At 43.5% G+C, this 16,146-nt stretch overlaps 1 protein-coding gene across 4 annotated transcripts in view; it reads left to right on the top strand.

Annotated features, from left to right (window-relative positions):
- TSPAN18 (tetraspanin 18) overlaps nt 1-16,146 on the top strand; it is a 121,319-nt gene that overhangs the window by 79,872 nt on the left and 25,301 nt on the right. The window contains exons 3-4 of one of the 4 annotated variants that reach the window (XM_039551844.1): nt 8,681-8,747; nt 14,387-14,476. Coding sequence is in view for 2 of the 4 variants with exons in the window: in XM_019282077.2 (XP_019137622.1) it covers nt 11,697-11,730; nt 14,387-14,476 (124 nt within the window). In the remaining 2 variants the exon portion in view is untranslated. Of the gene's footprint in view, nt 1-8,680; nt 8,748-11,633; nt 11,731-14,386; nt 14,477-16,146 lie in introns of those variants that run through there. The other 3 variants (XM_019282077.2, XM_019282072.2, XM_039551843.1) reach the window with 3 other exon arrangements.

Below are 16,146 nucleotides of genomic sequence, written 5' to 3'. Positions count from 1 at the left end.
AACTACTATTAACATTAATTATGGAGATACTCAGTGAACACCCTGTTAGCCCTAATTAGAGCTAATGGAAGATACGTGTGGATGTTAACAGGACAAGAGACAGCCAAGCTTCCATTTCTAAGGTTAAATATTCAGTAGCTCCCTCTCAGACATCACCAACATCCTATAATCAGGCAGTCAGACTCATCCAAAAGCAGAGCAGTTTCTCATGTCTTTTTTTTTTCCTCTCTCCAATTATGGCCACCTTACACTATTTTTGCTTAAATTAAAGGGAGAACAACAATGTGGCAGTGACCTCAGTCACCTTAGTAATGTAATTACACTACCTCTCCTCTATTCATAGTGCACCTCAGAATCAGTCTTTACTAGCAAACCATTTGCTGTCCCTTGTACTGTCCTTTTAATGAATGCTAGTAGAGTCACTTAAGTGGAGCTGAAAGGACTTGGCTTTGTTCTGAACACAGACCTTGTGACAAAGAACTCAGGGCCTGAGTGCTTGAGTAGGTCATGTAATATCCAAGGTCTATAAAGCTACTGTCACTGTGCTTTTGTTTGAAGCTGTAAACACAAAGAAATGCATTCCCCTTGCACCCAATATCTTTGGTATTTTGAAAACCAGCATTGCTGAAGAACTGAGGCTGCAAAATGTAGAGGTTGTCTTATTATCCTGCTGTTGTGAATGATGGCACTTCCCTGCCGCTAACCTCTGCCCAGCAGGTCAGTGTCCTCATAGAAACTGTCTTTTCAGGACTGACTTGGAAACCTGGAACCCTCCTTGTGAGCCCTGAGCATGCCTCAGGTGATGTCACACACTCGTTATGGTAGGGTGTGCTCCTCTGCAGTCCATTTCCTTTGCCATGGACATATGTGGTGATCTCAGGTGGTGTACTGGGCAAAAAGCGCATTTTTCTTCCAGACGATCTATTACATAGTTCTGGGATTGTCAGTGCAGTGCCCCTTTGAATACTGCTTAGTTGCAATCTTATTACTTACAACCTGTAGCTCCCAGGTGCTTGTTGGCTGGAACCATCTAGGAAGAAGTTCCTATCACTAGATTGACTGAGTATGCGACCAACTGATTTGGAAAATAATGTTAGGGCTTTGGGAAGAGAAAGGGTAAGTTGTGGTGTGTCCTTGACATAAAAACCCCATCCTTCCCTAACATATTGCATAATACTAAAAGCAAACACAGAAGTATGTCCATACCTCACTCCCTCGAGCTACAGACATTGCATTTCTCATTTAACCAGTCAAAATGCCAGTGGCTGCCCTCCTGCAGGATGGTGCCCTGTAAAAGGTGCATTGGATAGATGCCAGTGTAAGGCATCCAAGCGTGCTTTGGAAGTTCCTTTGCTCACTCTTTACAACGTCACCTGGGTTTCAGAAGAGCTTCATGTTCTAAGGAAACATGTCACAGGTGTTAATGGGTGCAGCGTGTTCTTAAGAGAAAAGTCATCAAGCAGTGCTATCCCAGCTTTCCAGCTTGGTGGCTCTCTCATTTCTCCTGAAGCAGTTCTCAGCATAAGCACATCTGTGCTTGGCCCAGGTGTCACATTTGCCCTTTTGCAGAAGCTGCCCATTGTGAGTTCTGGCTGAGGATCCTACCACTCACACCTGGGGCTCAGCTGGGGCTGGGACAAGGCACTTGGCTTCTGGGGCTGAGTGGGAAGTCTCTCTGCTCATGTTCACCTGGAGGATGAGCTGGGGAAAGGTTGGTAGAGTTTGATTTTAGCCGTTGTTTAGTGTATTTTCTTTATGCTTCTGTCTATTTTACCAATTGTGTAGTTCAAGGGCCTATTTCATTTTGTGGTGGTCACAGAATCTGTTCATCTTTGTAATAAATGCTACTTTCTTTATTTAATATGTAGAGTAATGCATTCACAAGTCAGACCTCCATGGACCTTTTTTTTGTGGCCATGGAAAGCCTAAAGTGCCTGTATTTAAAACAGTGGGGCAAAAAGGCTTTTGATGGTGTTTTTCTTCAGGGTTTGGAGTAAGCTTATTGATTTAGGAACTCTTGTTGTACATTGGATGAAAGGGACAGATGCTAAGGAACCTTGTCCTATGTTATGCAGGGTTGCTAGTTGAACTTTTAGCTGCATAGTTAAAGTAGCAGTATCCCCACTGCAATATGGTTTACTCCAGTTTTTGGGAAAGAACAATTTTTTGTGGTGTTGTTTGATCTGTTGACAAAAAGGATAGATACATTATCTTTGAAAAGGAAAAAAAGCACCCACATTATAAAGTTTCTATTAAATTGCTCACTAAGCCTTCAAGTACAGTGGAAAGAAACTGATGCTGTAAAGGGAACAGAATCATGACATATCATTTTATTTCAGCTAGAAAAATGTGGCCTTGCTCAGAGCAGCAGAAGCTGCTTCCGTGATGAGGCCATGGTCTGGTTGTGTGGTTGGGAAAATGAAGCACAGTCTGACCGGAGATATTGCCAAACCCATCGAAGTTAAACACCCTTTGCCCCAGGCAAATTCCCTTGTTTATATGAGCCACTACAGCTAGGCTGTAAAATGCAGGTCTCCAAGCAAAGCTGGGGTAATAACCACAGGTGGTAACTTAAAGTTGCCTTTATGAACTAAATCCTGCATTTTCAGCCCTTAAAAAAATGAATGTGAAGTAAATTCCTCCCAATCTTGCCTATGACTCATATAAATGTATCATACTTCTTGAGGCAGATATTCAAAGTCTTCAACCAAACCCTTGCACATCGGTGCCTTAACTAAAATCAGTTTATTTTGTAGGTTAATAGCTTTTACCATATCCACCAGTGTGATCAATATTTTTTGTTAAATGGCTGAATGAGATCTGACATGAAAGGAATATCCCGTCCTAGAATTAATTTTTTAAAATCTCCAGACCAAATTATTGGTCCAGTTGAAAGGACTAGTTTCAGATTCACTAAGCCAATAGCAAAGATTTAGACTTAAGTAGAGAGAAAGTCATTATTCTGGGTGTTTGGTATAGATTTAGCAGTATTTCATTGATTTACAGAAATGAATTCCCTAGGCTGGTATTGATAGACTGCAGTTATCTGATCACCTCTGACTACACATTTTTACCAGAGGGATATCCTGGCTTTTACTCCAAAATGCTTTGGAGTCACCTAATTCATTTGTGACCTTCCCAGGATAGCAGAGAAAGCAGCAGATAAGTACTAGCTGTGAGACCTGAGCCATGTCACCCCAGGATAATGGAAAGATAGCATATTGTATGAGATGTCATCTCACCAGAAAAAAGAATTTTAGGAGCTGGTATTTCATACAGGATATGTAAAGTGCTTAAATGGGAGCTTGCTTGGCACTTGCTTTTATTCTCTCATCCATTCTTTTTGACTCACAGATTTGTTTGGATGCTTCTGAGCAAAATCAGATTTTCTAAATGACAACTCCTGTGCAAAAATCAGATGACAAAAGAGATTAATACGGTATGAGATATATGGCACAGCTAACAGTGTCAACATCATGCATTGCAGAAGAGTGGGAAAGTTAGGAAATAAAAGGTAAAATAGAGCCTCTCAAAATCTGAAGCAGTGGAATGGATGAGAAAGAAGAGTATAAACAAGCCCCTGCTCAGAGGAGAGGAGGGTGGGAGGTTCAGTCAGTCAGGGCAAGGTGAGCCCATGCTTGTTTCAGCAGCTGCAAGACTTCAGGGAAAGCCTGCACATCTCAGTGTGCTCACTCTTCTGGGGTTCAAGGGGCTGAAAGGGGGGAGCTTGGCTCTGCTGATGAGGTGTGCTCAGCTCCAATGACTTGCAGCATTTAAACAGCAAAACTGCTGAAGGACAAACCGAGTCAAAGCTATTTTGCAGGGTTTTCCACAGTGGGCCAGCATCAACACCTGGTTTCCACTTGCCCATAGGGAGTGTGCAGGTTCAGAAAAGGAGCACAGCCTATCGAAATGCTAGATCCCTAAGCACATCTCCTGCCTCTCATATTTCTCTGTGCATCTCTGGTACTTCATATTCCATCTCATCAGAGTCATGCTGCACTCACCTCAAGAACACCTGTGTGCACAGCTTGAAAGGATGGAGGTTAAGTATGGGCTCTGAGCTGGAGGAGGCTGGTGCAAATAAACAGAAACAGAAATATTGGAAGGCAAATTTACATGAGTGCATCATGTGTCCACATTAATGTGCTTCATCCAAAAGGTGTAAGAACAAACCTGTTTTTCCAACGGATGCAAGTGGTTGATCCCTTACTGGGGGAAGTTTTGCATTGTAGCTTTTCTATGAGTATCAGATTATTGGAAGTATCTGCTTCAAATTCCTGACGGACACTGTACTGACTGGAAAACTTTAGTTCCTGAGCTACTTCTGAAGGAACTACATTTTCCAAAAATGTCCCCACATGCAGTCCCCATGCCTTATTAGCAACTGGGGCCTCCAGGATACTGATCCTTGACCCCAAATGCCCTGAAGACTCTCCTGTCTCTGCTGGCCCCTGGAAGAGCTGGTTCACACCACTGTCAATGGGGAACAGCAGGGAGGGTGGCGTGTGGGCTGTGGTGCTGAACATGGAGTTTCAAAGCACATTGAGTTGGCAGTGGCCCTCAAGTTGTAACCAGAATGCTCTTCCCCTCCAAAATGCAATGCCTGTGATCCAACCTCTCACTGTCCAGGAGCCCTGGTGGTGCTGCTCAGTGTGGAACCTCAGCTGTGTTGTGGACAGCATCTACTTTTAGTATTTCAAAGCTTGCTTTGTCTCTCTTCATCAGGAGATCCTTGACTTGGGATTCTCCTAGTGAGAAATTTCCTGGTGAGAACCTGTAGAAGAAACTTACAGGGGTTGTCTGTTTGAGGGCTGCAGGAGAACATTTTCGGAGACATCAGCTCTAAGTGGTTATTTCTACAGTTTTGAGCACATTGTTGTGAGGAACGTAGCAAAGATGGAGTACAAACCATCTGACCTTTTTTGGTCCATATGAAGGACCTCTCCTGGGCTTTTGTACCTGAGAAGTTTAAAAAAATAGTGGCAGTCACTCAAAATACTTGTTTTCATCTCAAAATGACAATATTTTGAACACTGTCTTCTGGGTTCTGTTTTCAATACAGGCAGCCTGGCACTCTCATAGGGTACTGAACTAAATCTCTAAGACTCCATGGGTGACAGATAAGTGTTGTTGTTAATTATATTAAATACAGGGAGAGGGGGAGGATGATGAACACCAGCTTGAAATGACTTGCTCATGTCTGTGAGTTTCTGTGAGAGATGTTAGCAGAACTGGAACTATAGAAGTGCTTTGAGCACTAGCCAGGAGACCACAGAAGCTGCCCAGGACACTTGCTGGGTATCCCAGAGCAAAGCCACGTCAGCTTTATAAAGGACACAGCTTCATAAAGGGCTTTCAGACTAATGTGGAAAGCAATCTAAGGCTTAAATAGTCTTTAATGGTCTGATGCAAGGTGGTTTGTGCATCATCAGACATGAGGAATGATAACCGCAAATCTTGTTATGAAATTTGTCATAAAATTTATTGTCAAATGTGTTTTCACAGCAAGACTCCACAATGTTTTCAGAAAGATTCTTTTCCCCATGCTGACAGCAGGGATGGGAGAAGAAGCTGTTAAATGCTGTGTTTCTTGAGACAACTTTTCTTGTCCTTAATGTAGAGCAAATCTGCAGCCTAACTGGGAGATTGTCCCCAAAGGGTTGTCTCTCCATGCTCAGGAGAGCTTGAACATCCTGTTGTTTCCTACGTTTTCTCAGCCTTTACCTGGGCTGCTTTGGCTCTTTGCTCTGCAAACCTCATTTTGATACTTTTACATATGGGATTTTTAACTGAAATGCAGCATTGCTTTCAAATTGCATGCTGGTCAAGAAAAGAGACATAGCAAAGCGTGGGTATAGTGAGCTCCAGCCACTGAAAACTGGTGTGATTTTGCATTCAGAATTCAGCCCAGCCCTGACTGGTGTGAAAGTTAGACTGTGGAGTCCTGTTCCTCATAGGAGATCTGGTTTTATCACAATGTTTTGTTGTCTTCCCTAAAAAGGTTGCCTAGACTTTCAAAATCAGAATTGCCGGGTTGGGTCAGACTGTGTTTGTGCTTCTTTTGGGTGGGAAGAGGAAGGTGCTCAGCAGTCCATCTACAGACTGTTTTTTGTACTGATTTAAGGCCATGGGAGCAGCTTGTGCCTTGATCATTCACTGATGCAATTGTAATTATTGCAGCCCCTCTGGTTTGAATTAGAAAAGGTTTTATGTCTTTAGTTTCTAAGTCCTGACTTCTAGTGGGTAAAATAACAGTGAAGCCTGAGTAAAAGAAAATTCATCAGCATCTGGAGTATTTCCATAGTTAAATTTGCTGCTTCAGTTTGGAGAGTCCTCACGATACCCTGCGAGTGCATGCCAGTTTTTATGTGTGTGTATGATTGATGGTGCTCCAGGTTTTGCCCCAGGCTATACCCAGGCCTCTTGCAAGCAATGCTGGTAGTGAAGTTTCCAGTGCTGCTGGAATGTGTTATTTAGATTACAACAGAGCTAAAAACCTGGACCACTTCACAATCAGAGACACAATCCTCTCCCCCCAAAGCTCACAAACCTTAAAACAAAGACTGCCTGGGGAGGCTCTCTGGCACTGTATTAAATATCCTTGACGAGAAAAGGTTTCTTACAATTGTGGCCTTCCTAATAGGCACCGTGGGTAGTATCAACACAAAGATATCTGTATTACATAGTTTGACCTGCTTTAACCTCAGCCAGTCTCCTGGAGATTTAGAAAATATCTGTTCCATACAAAGGTCTTGGCTTTCAGACAAAGTAGAAGCAGTTTGTTTAGAGTCCCAGCTTTGCGAGAGGAGATGTTATACTTTTTGTGGGTGAAAGTCACCCCACTGAGGCTGTCTGAAAGCCTCTGGATCCATGTCATCAGCACGTAAGCTGCTGATTTTGTTTGCAAAAATAAATTACTCCCCAAGTACTGCACTGTGCTCAGGAAATAAGGATATTTTGGGAAAGAGGGTATATTGTTCATAGTGTTTCCTTTAGGGGAAGAAAGGTATGGTCTTTTAACTTTTGGCTGTCGTGGAATGTTTGATTAAATCTTAATGAAAACTAGAACCCCAATTTTGCAGGTTTTTACATCCTTTAATTTCACCCCCCCCTCCCTTGGAGGAGTTTAAGTCTGTCAGCAATATAAGTGGGATTTAGATCCACTTCTGAGCAGTTAAGTGGTAAGGAGATTACTGTAAGGTTATGTGGTTCCACTGCCACACGTGGAAGGATGAGGTTATTGAGGGGGAATTGTTACAAGTGGCGATGGAAGCGAGTTCCCCTGTACTGGCACCTCAGCAAAGTAAAGCTCCTGCCTCCTCAGGTCTCCCCAGCACGTGTTCCTCTTGTTCCCAGTTTTCCTGCAGTGTGGAACAGGTGCCTCCAGACCCCAGAGTGGGCTGTGCAGCCGTGCCCCAGGGGCTGTGTGACCCATCCGTGCTCGTGGCAGGGCCGTGGCAGGTGCAGCAGGACGGCTCCCTCGGGAGAGCTGCACGGGGGCTGTCCCTGCTGCTTTGGGAACACAGGTGAGGTGTCAGCAGAGGAAGTTTAACTAGGTGCCTTTCATTTCTTAATTTCTGCGAGAGCTGAAGCTGCTTGCCTAGGCTGAAGGGCTGCCAGGCTCCCTGTGTCTGATGCAGGGAGAGGTGGCTGTGTTGCTATGGCACTGGAGGTGTCTCCAAGCCCCACGGCTCTGGCAGCTGAGACGGCTCCCAGCAGCATGTCCTAATTGTGGCTGTGCAGCAACAAAACAAATATTCAGAGATTTCCATAAAGGCTGTAATCAAAGGAGCATCCCTTGCTTTTTAATATGTGCTGAATGGGTTCATTTGTAAGCTTATTACGACTTCAGAGAGAGAAGCTATTAGGATGATCATTAGCTGCCTGTGCAAATAGCAAGGAAAACCATGGCATGTTCCAGAACAACCCCCTTTTAAAGGCCTGCACTTTCAAATGCATTAACAATAACCAGCCATGCAGTCTTTCATGGTTCCCATGCCCTGAGTAAGGACAGAAGAGAAAGGAGAAGGGGACAGTGAACTGCATGCTTTCAAAATAAGTTCAGATAGAGAGAAAAATGAGGTGTTAAGAGAGCAGCAAAATCACTAGCATGACAGTGTGTGTATTGATGCAGTATCTGTTATCCATTGGGAAAGCAAAAGCAGCTGGGAGCCAGCCTTCAAGTCTTGGCTCATATCTCAGTCCCTCTACTCCTGTCATCTACGTATGAATTGTGCTTGGGGTCTTTTGTCTGCCTGGAACCTGATGGTTGCTGGAGCACTTAGATTATACATCTCATGGAGGAAGAGAGAACATTTAGAAACACGTATGCCAAGATTATGGGGTTTATTGACTCTCATTTATTTTCCTGCAGAACATCTGAAGCTCTCCTGTGGGCTGTGGCAATGGTTCTTTCTCTTAATCTGAAATCAAAGATAGCTGTAGCAAAAGGTGTTGAATAGTTGGGCGTTCGTACCTTAATTGGGACAGGTGTGGTTGAGATCAGTCACATTTTCCTTTCAAACCACATTAACTGCAATTTTATGTGTTAGAGTAAGTTAAAGGTGCTGATTACAGTGAAACTCAGTTTAGATTTGCACATGGAATATTTATGACATGTATCAGTTTGACTTATAAGCAGGGTAAATTAAACTTCAGGTTTGCCTCTCTTTCCTAGGTCATTTCTCATGTCTTTTGCTGCATTCAAGTTTTCCTGCACATATCGCACCTATAGCTTGTGAAATGTATGTATTTCCTATAGTATCCTATTATGTTTAGAATCCATAATACTTTGGCATGCATTGTTATTCTAGTTGTTAAAAAAATTTAAAAGATGACCAGAAACAGATAAATAATGTCACTTCTCAGATTTCCAGAAATATTATTTTCTGGTTTATTTAGTACTACTGACATCCCTCATTTAAGATCTGCTTTTCTTAGAGGCTCTTTTTCCTAACCTTTGGTTTTCTAGACTGATTAAACCTGACTAAACTGATTGTTTTGTTTTTATATCTGTGTAGGCTCTTACATTGAACAGGGAATTTTGTTAGTTTTCTGGGCTTTTGGTCTGGTTTTGGTTTGGTGGGGGGGTTGGTTTGTTTGTTTGTTGGTATCTTTTTTTTTGCTGTTTTCTTGTTGTTTTGTTTTGTTATTTTGTTGGGTTTGTTTTTTTTTTTTTTTTGGTACAATATTTAATGCATTTCATGTTCTGTTTGGGATTTCTTTTTTAAAAGGAATTAAGTTATTTCTTCCCCAATTAAATGATCCTAAACAGTGGGTTAGTTTTTCTACACCTCTGCCTTATGAAAAAACACTGAGAATAAACACAATAAAAAGAAGTTAACCTATTGATCTGCAGGTCCATTCTGTGTTAGAACAGATGACACAAGCAGGGATTTCAAATTCCCTTGCCCATGGCCCCTTGCCTCTGCCTCTGCTCAGACAGCCTGGGGCTTCTTTTTCTTGCTATGGACATCAACATCATCACCTTTTTGATAGGATGAGGCCCTGTGGCTTGCAGTAATCCCTTTTGGTAACATCCTTACTTTAAAATAACTTTTGTTCTTTGCCTTGTTTCCCTGAAGCCTGCAAAGTATCAGGAAAATTCTTAAAATACTGAAAATCATGGTCTGAGGAGGACAAGGTTGCCACAGCAACTGTCCAGTGTTCCTGAGATTTATTCCTGCATCTCTCAAAACCATCATGAATGCCACAAACTGCTGAGGCATTTGCTGCAAACAAAGCAGGGCTATAGGAAAAGAGAACAGAAAAGAGCACCGAGGAGCCACATGTTGTAAAGGTGAGATGTGTCAGGCTCAGGGAAAAAGTGGCAGGCATTTAGGCTTTGTGTTAAATCCCCTTAGCACCTGGAGGTGTGCAAACATATGGAGTGTTTAGACACTCGACAGTATCTGACATGACAGTGGGTAATGTCACCTGGCTTGTGCTGCAACCCCACAATCCACTCAGGAGGGTGACATTTATTCCATCCGGAAGAGAAATGCTTTCAGAAATAGGAGGCCAAAGTCAGCTGCCTTCCTTTTGATTTGTTAAATAACAGCTTTCTGGGACAGAAGATGCCTGTCAAAGAGTGCAACTTGTCAGCCAGAAGTGATCAGCTTTTTCATGGGTTTGGGACTGCTCTCAGTACAGACCGGTGAGCAGAGAGCTATATTGGGGGTCAGGAGGCTTAGCACATCCATTCCCCTTTTAGCCCTGGTTTTCTCATCTAATAAACAAAATTAATGTTTTTATATTATCAGTGCATGTCATCTCTGGGTCATCTGTTTAGAAAGGCAGACAATCGGTACCATATGGTTCCATTGTACTGCAGTTAATACAAGGGAAAATACACCTGTGAGCTATCTGAGGACTTTTTTTTTTAGAGGAACAGAACTTAAAAGCATTGCAGGCTATGTTTTGGTTCTGTATGCAGGATCTTCTTTTCTGAGACAGCTGGGGCCTGTGTGTGAGAAGCTGTATGAAAGAGCCAGATGTGATTACCTGTGGAACCTTGCTTGGGAAGGGGCCAAAGTGAGCAGGCAGTTCATGTTTCGAATGGTGCAGTGCGCACATTTGCACCAGCTGAAGTGGAGCAGCCTGTGGCCTGAATCCATGCTGGCACTTCAAACACATAATCTAGCACTTTTCAAAATGTTACAACATTTAGAATTGGTTCTGCTCTGGGACTTCTGAATTTCCATTCTGAATGTCTGTGCACGTGTGGGGGATTTTTACCTCTTTATGATCTCATGTGTTCTATGCACACACTGTGCAAAGTTGCAAATATAAAACAGAGGGCAAGAGTTGTGTTAGTAGTTTCATTGCAGAGCTGGCGTTATTTATATGAAAATTTAGAGGGTTCAGTCCAGCCCTCTTTTTCCTCCTGTGTGAGACTGATGTGCTCTTACGCACACGAACTTTTGGTGGCAGAAATGTGTTCTTGTTAAAAGCAATCAGGATGAGATGGGACCCAGTTGCTCTGCTTGTGTAGGAAACTTAGGGTAGTTTTGGAGGCAGCTCTGATTCATTTAAACACTGTCACAAGCCTCATATGCTTTTAGCATTATAAAAGCCAATCAGGTTACTGTTTGAAGATATAAGATGCCCCTAAGGGCTTTACTCACTCAACTGTGCTGAGGAATTAAATGCTCTGAGGCAGTGCAGCAGCCTCATTCACTCCAGTGTTGCAAGGCAAGGCAGTCATCGCTGGTAAATGGGCCCATGTTACAGTGACATTAGCATTTTAATGCAACTAAAGAGGAGGTAGATTGACTGTAATTTAGTATCCAGTTGCATGGCCTTGTGCAGGTCTCATGGCTGCTCCACAGGGGCCGATTACAGTTACACAGTGCACTTTGAGATCTAATTGGATTTACGTGTGGTAATGTAGTTGTGTCATAGCAACGATTTTGCTGTGCAAGTGCTATGAAATTCCAGAACAATTAGTTATTTATGTAGGAGCAATAGTTACAGGATAACACACGGGGCTGACCTTGTGCCAAGGTCCAGTTCTAAAGCAAAAAGCGTTTCACTTTTTTTCTGATGCCATTGCAAGGAAATGAAATTATTCTGATCCTGCTTCCACAGAGATGTTTCTCCTCACTCTTCACCATGAAAACACTGACCTGATGTAGAGATCCAGCAGGACATGACTTCTGTCTTCAGCTTCTCCTTTGAATATATGGGCTGGCATGTATTTAAGTGTCTCTCAACCCTGCAAATGTGGTGAGCACAGGGGGCTGGCAGTACTTAGAAGCCCTTGCGAAGCGGGACACTCGTAAGGGGTTCATCTGGTGACCCTTCCTGATCTAGTCAACATGCAGGAGGCTGGATTTCTCACAAAGACAGGCCTTGCTTCTCCATCCTGCACACTCCACTCATTTCTTGTTTCAGTTGCTGCCTCTTGTCTGTATCAGACTCTCTCTGCTCCATCCCTCTTTGCTTTGGAGCTCCAGCTGTCTTTCTTGCAGCATGATACCAGCAGGAGGATTGTGTTTAGATGCTTTTCCTTCATCAAAGCCTGCTCCTCAAAGGGCTGCAATGTGAATGTGAAGAGAAGCCAAAGCCAAGGAGAGTTGATGTGGTGGCTGTGGACAATGTACAAGCCACAGCTGGCCAGCCCAAGGATGAGGCTTGGCCTCAGCCGTTGCTCCAGCTCCTACTGTGTTTCCTCAGTGACTGTAATTAAAGGCATCAGCTTGCTGGAGTCACAATTAGGCATGGTGGGTTTGCACTTTGTGCAATTCTCCCTAATGACAAAATCGTAGCTATTAACAAAAGAGAATCTGTTTGGCAGGGACTTCCTCCTCTTTAAGGCCACAGAGTAAGGTGGAACATTGCTGCTGTTTGGCACCAAATGCAGTCTTTCATCCCGTCTGACACACTACCTGCTGGTACCTACTGAAGCATTTAAACTCTTCTTCTCTGGGGTGCTGTAATTTCTTTAAAATATTGTGACTTATGATGGATAAAAAATAAAATTCCTCTCCCAGGCAGACCTCTGAGGGCTTGTAGGGATGTAATTATATGCAGACACAGTAGGAGCAGGAATCTTATTATTCTGGTTATTTTCTTAATGATAGGTTTGTATAGCACAATGTCATCTCTGCTTTAAAGTTAGAGCCATCTTCTCTTGGCAGCATCTATCCTAAGACAGTGGCATTACAGGACAGGACAGCTGAAGAAATTGTCTCTTAATCACACATGCAAAACACAGGATGAAGTGTCCCTACACACCAAAGAAATAGCTATAAAGGTCAGCGTGGGCACTGGGCTCTGAGTGCCAAACAGGGGCTCTCTGCTGCGGGGCACTGTCCCTTGTCCTAGCTGTACACTCTCCAAAGCCCTCTTCAGATGTGCTGAACCTGCTGCAGCCATCTCCCGGCCAGTCACACAGCACCCTCTGAACTTTGACACTGGTGGAAAAGCTGTACTGATCCGGGGCAGCCCTTGTCCCCAGCATTGCAATGTAGGGCAGTTCAGCCACTGCCCGGCTCCTGCCTTCAGCACTTCACAGCACAGACAGGTGGATTGCCAAGAGATGTTTGTACCCTCTGGATTTCAAAGGGGAAGCCATCCCTGCTCTTCATCTAGAGATGTAGGTTTTCAGTGACAGAGGAAGGACATGAAACGTGAAGGATTAATGCAAAACAAAAGGTCTATGAATATTCATTTATGTTTTATATTGTAATAGTTTCAGCCACCTTGAAACTCCTTGTTCGCTTCCTGCCAACAACAAACGATAGACTTTTACTCACAGAAGTCTTAATGGGAGGCAATTTTCAAAGGCACATTTACAAATGTTTGTGGGCAACATGTTAAATGCACCCACTCCAGAAATCATGATGGAATGCTGGCAGTGAGAGAGCAGGGAGAGACCCAGGTGACTTATCGGGTGCCTCACGGAGAAGCAGCAGCTCCAGCAAAGCTGTGAGTATGCCAAAACCATTTGTGAAGCACAAGTGAGTGAGTTACAGTGCTGAACCCTGTGTGAGTATTGTGGTCTTATGGCATGGGGTGCTCTTTGAAGAGTTAAAGACCACCCCTTCCCCACAGCCCTGCAATACAGTCTTGGGGCTGTGTCAGATAGGTGGGAAAAGCAATCTAGGAGAGGGTGCCCTGAGAAAGCAAGAGTCAAACCTGTGTGCCTTGCACCTTAGTCTGTAGTCTCACCTCACCTTTGCCTAGTCAAAGGCTGTCATTAGCATTGTGTGGGCAGAAATTAAAACGTACTGAGAAAATTGTGATTGTTAGCTTGAGGGCAGTGGCAGTGGGCACCTGAGTCCCTCTGCCTGCACCATTATATCTAATGCTTTTGAGTGGACAGGGCTGTGGCTTTGCTGCTCCTCTCTGCCATTGCTTCCCAGGCAGTGACAATGAGGCAAAGGAAATAGTTTGCTCAAGTTGGCATGACAGCTGGCTGGAAGAATGAGGGATAACACCCAACATTTCACGCTGCTGCTCCTAATGGCTGGGCTTCCCAAAGGTGGATTCCATCTTCCTTCCTGCCTTTTCCATTTTCCCAGTAAATGGGCTGTAAAGTCACAGCAGATTAAAGTTTGTCTAAACCTCCTATAAAATACTGAAAGTGCAGCTGGTATTAATCTAGTCCTCTTGTGATATGAAGTGCATGTGTAATGGGACTATAGATTTACGTGTGGTCTGTGGGCATTTAAAACACCCCAAAGATTGTTAAAGAGATTCTGAGGAATTGAATCCCTTGCTGGGTATTAAAAGCTCTTCATTAATGCTAATGTACACTAAATTAAGGTGGCAATTAGGCTGAGCATATTCATCAGGATGGTGTGTTTTAATAAACTGTGTATTTAACATGATTGCATTTTATTGACTTCTTCAGTAATTGTGTATTTTTCTCTTACAGGACAAGCTTGGATAGAAGGAGATACATGGGACACACAGACAGTTAAACACTGGAAGAGACACTGTGCTTCAAGTCCCAAGATTAGCAAAGGTGAGTGCTGTTAATGGCTTGCTCTTTCTGTATGCCAGGTACTTTCTCTGTATCTCTGTCAGGGCAGGTTAAGGGTGCCCTAAAGGTTAAGCTATGGTGTGCTGGAGGGGGTGAGAAAAACACAGCTCATCTGCCACCGTATCACCAGCAAGGTACTGCAGAAAGTCATCCTTCCTTATGAAACTGCCCTTAATCTCTGTTGTATCTAGAGGAGCAGACTGTGTGAAAATAGTACTCTGAGAGGATTTTCTGGAAGGCCCTTCCTGTTAGATATGTTCTCTTAGGAGATCCCACCACTTTGGTTTAAAGTTGAGTACTGCTTGCAGACAGTGAACACAGAAATCCTCTTACGGGAGATGTACTTAGGAAGGAAGACAAGCATGCTGAGCCAAGTCTCCACACCTGCAAGCCAAAGGGTGGCCTGCCACACTGCTGGGGAGAGGACACCATGGAGCAATACCAAGTCGTGGTGATCCTTTGCCACTGGTACGGCTTAGAGCTTCAGGGATATTTCCAGTGACATCGTATCTGGGAGAGCCTCTAGAAATCAATACGTTTACTTGAAAGAGAAATTAGTCCTTATTTTTTAATGCCTTTAAAGGCTGCCTGGCATTGGTTCTGGAGAACTTCAAACACATCTTCTGCTTTTACTTGGTACATCGTGCATGATTATGAAAGTAGGTGTGAGTTGACATCATCTGCTCCTCAAACCACAGGCTAATATATTGTAGGAAGTACTGCAGAACTCGTTTTTAGGTTTTACAGGAAGCAACAGTTCAGCATCAGTTCAGTGGACAAGTTCTTCATGCATGTTGACAGCAAAGAGATATTTATGCTGAAAGAAGTTATACACGGATCATATGATAGAAGGGCAGTGACTGAAAAAGTGATCTGCATGAGGGTTGGGCAAGAGGACATGTAGACATCTCTCTCAATCTCAGTTATTCTGTGTTTTCTATCATATATTTGAGATGGGAAGACTGTGATGAGCAGCTGGGCAATCTGTCTGAATGTATGTGCTGAAACACGAATTGTCTGCAGTGACATGTTCGGGATGTGCAAGGAAAATGGTTCACACATTTGTTTTCAGTAGAGGGTAGTAGTGATAAGATACGGAAGACGTGAGGGTTAAGACTGGTGAAGATAAGGTGCTCCTGACAGTTCTGATAGACTAGCACATCCTTGAGATGCTCTTGTTCCATTTGCCACCAGGTAACTCAGACACACCTTGGGCAGCTGTTGTGAAAAATCTTTTCACCAAGGAAAATCATCAAACACTGGAAGAGGTGTCCAGGGAGACTGGGGAATCCCAGCCCTTGGAGATATTCAAAACTTAACTAATGTAACTCTAAGCAGGGTGCTCTAACTTCGAAGTTGGATCAGATTTGGAATTGGCCCAGGCTGGGGGCAGTGGATACTTGTACTAAGTGACATCCAGAGATCCTATCCAACCTAAGTTTTTCAGTGATTCCATCTTCAAAGCAAAGCTAAAGGAACAACCGCAGTTGATTCTGTGGGTTTCAATCCAGTGTTAAAGCGAAACGGTGGTTGAGGGAAATGTCAGTGGCAGCAAAGAGAAAATTGGAAGCTTTTTTGAGGGGTGTGGTTGAGCAGCTGCCTTTAGAAATGTGAAGTTCAAGGCAGCTGCAAGGCATGCAAAGCAAATGACG

The sequence above is a fragment of the Corvus cornix genome, chromosome 5, assembly GCF_000738735.6.
Source record: "Corvus cornix cornix isolate S_Up_H32 chromosome 5, ASM73873v5, whole genome shotgun sequence".
NCBI classification, from domain to species: domain Eukaryota; kingdom Metazoa; phylum Chordata; class Aves; order Passeriformes; family Corvidae; genus Corvus; species Corvus cornix.
Note: the sequence above shows the minus strand (reverse complement) of the source record. Positions and strands in the feature narration are given on the sequence as shown.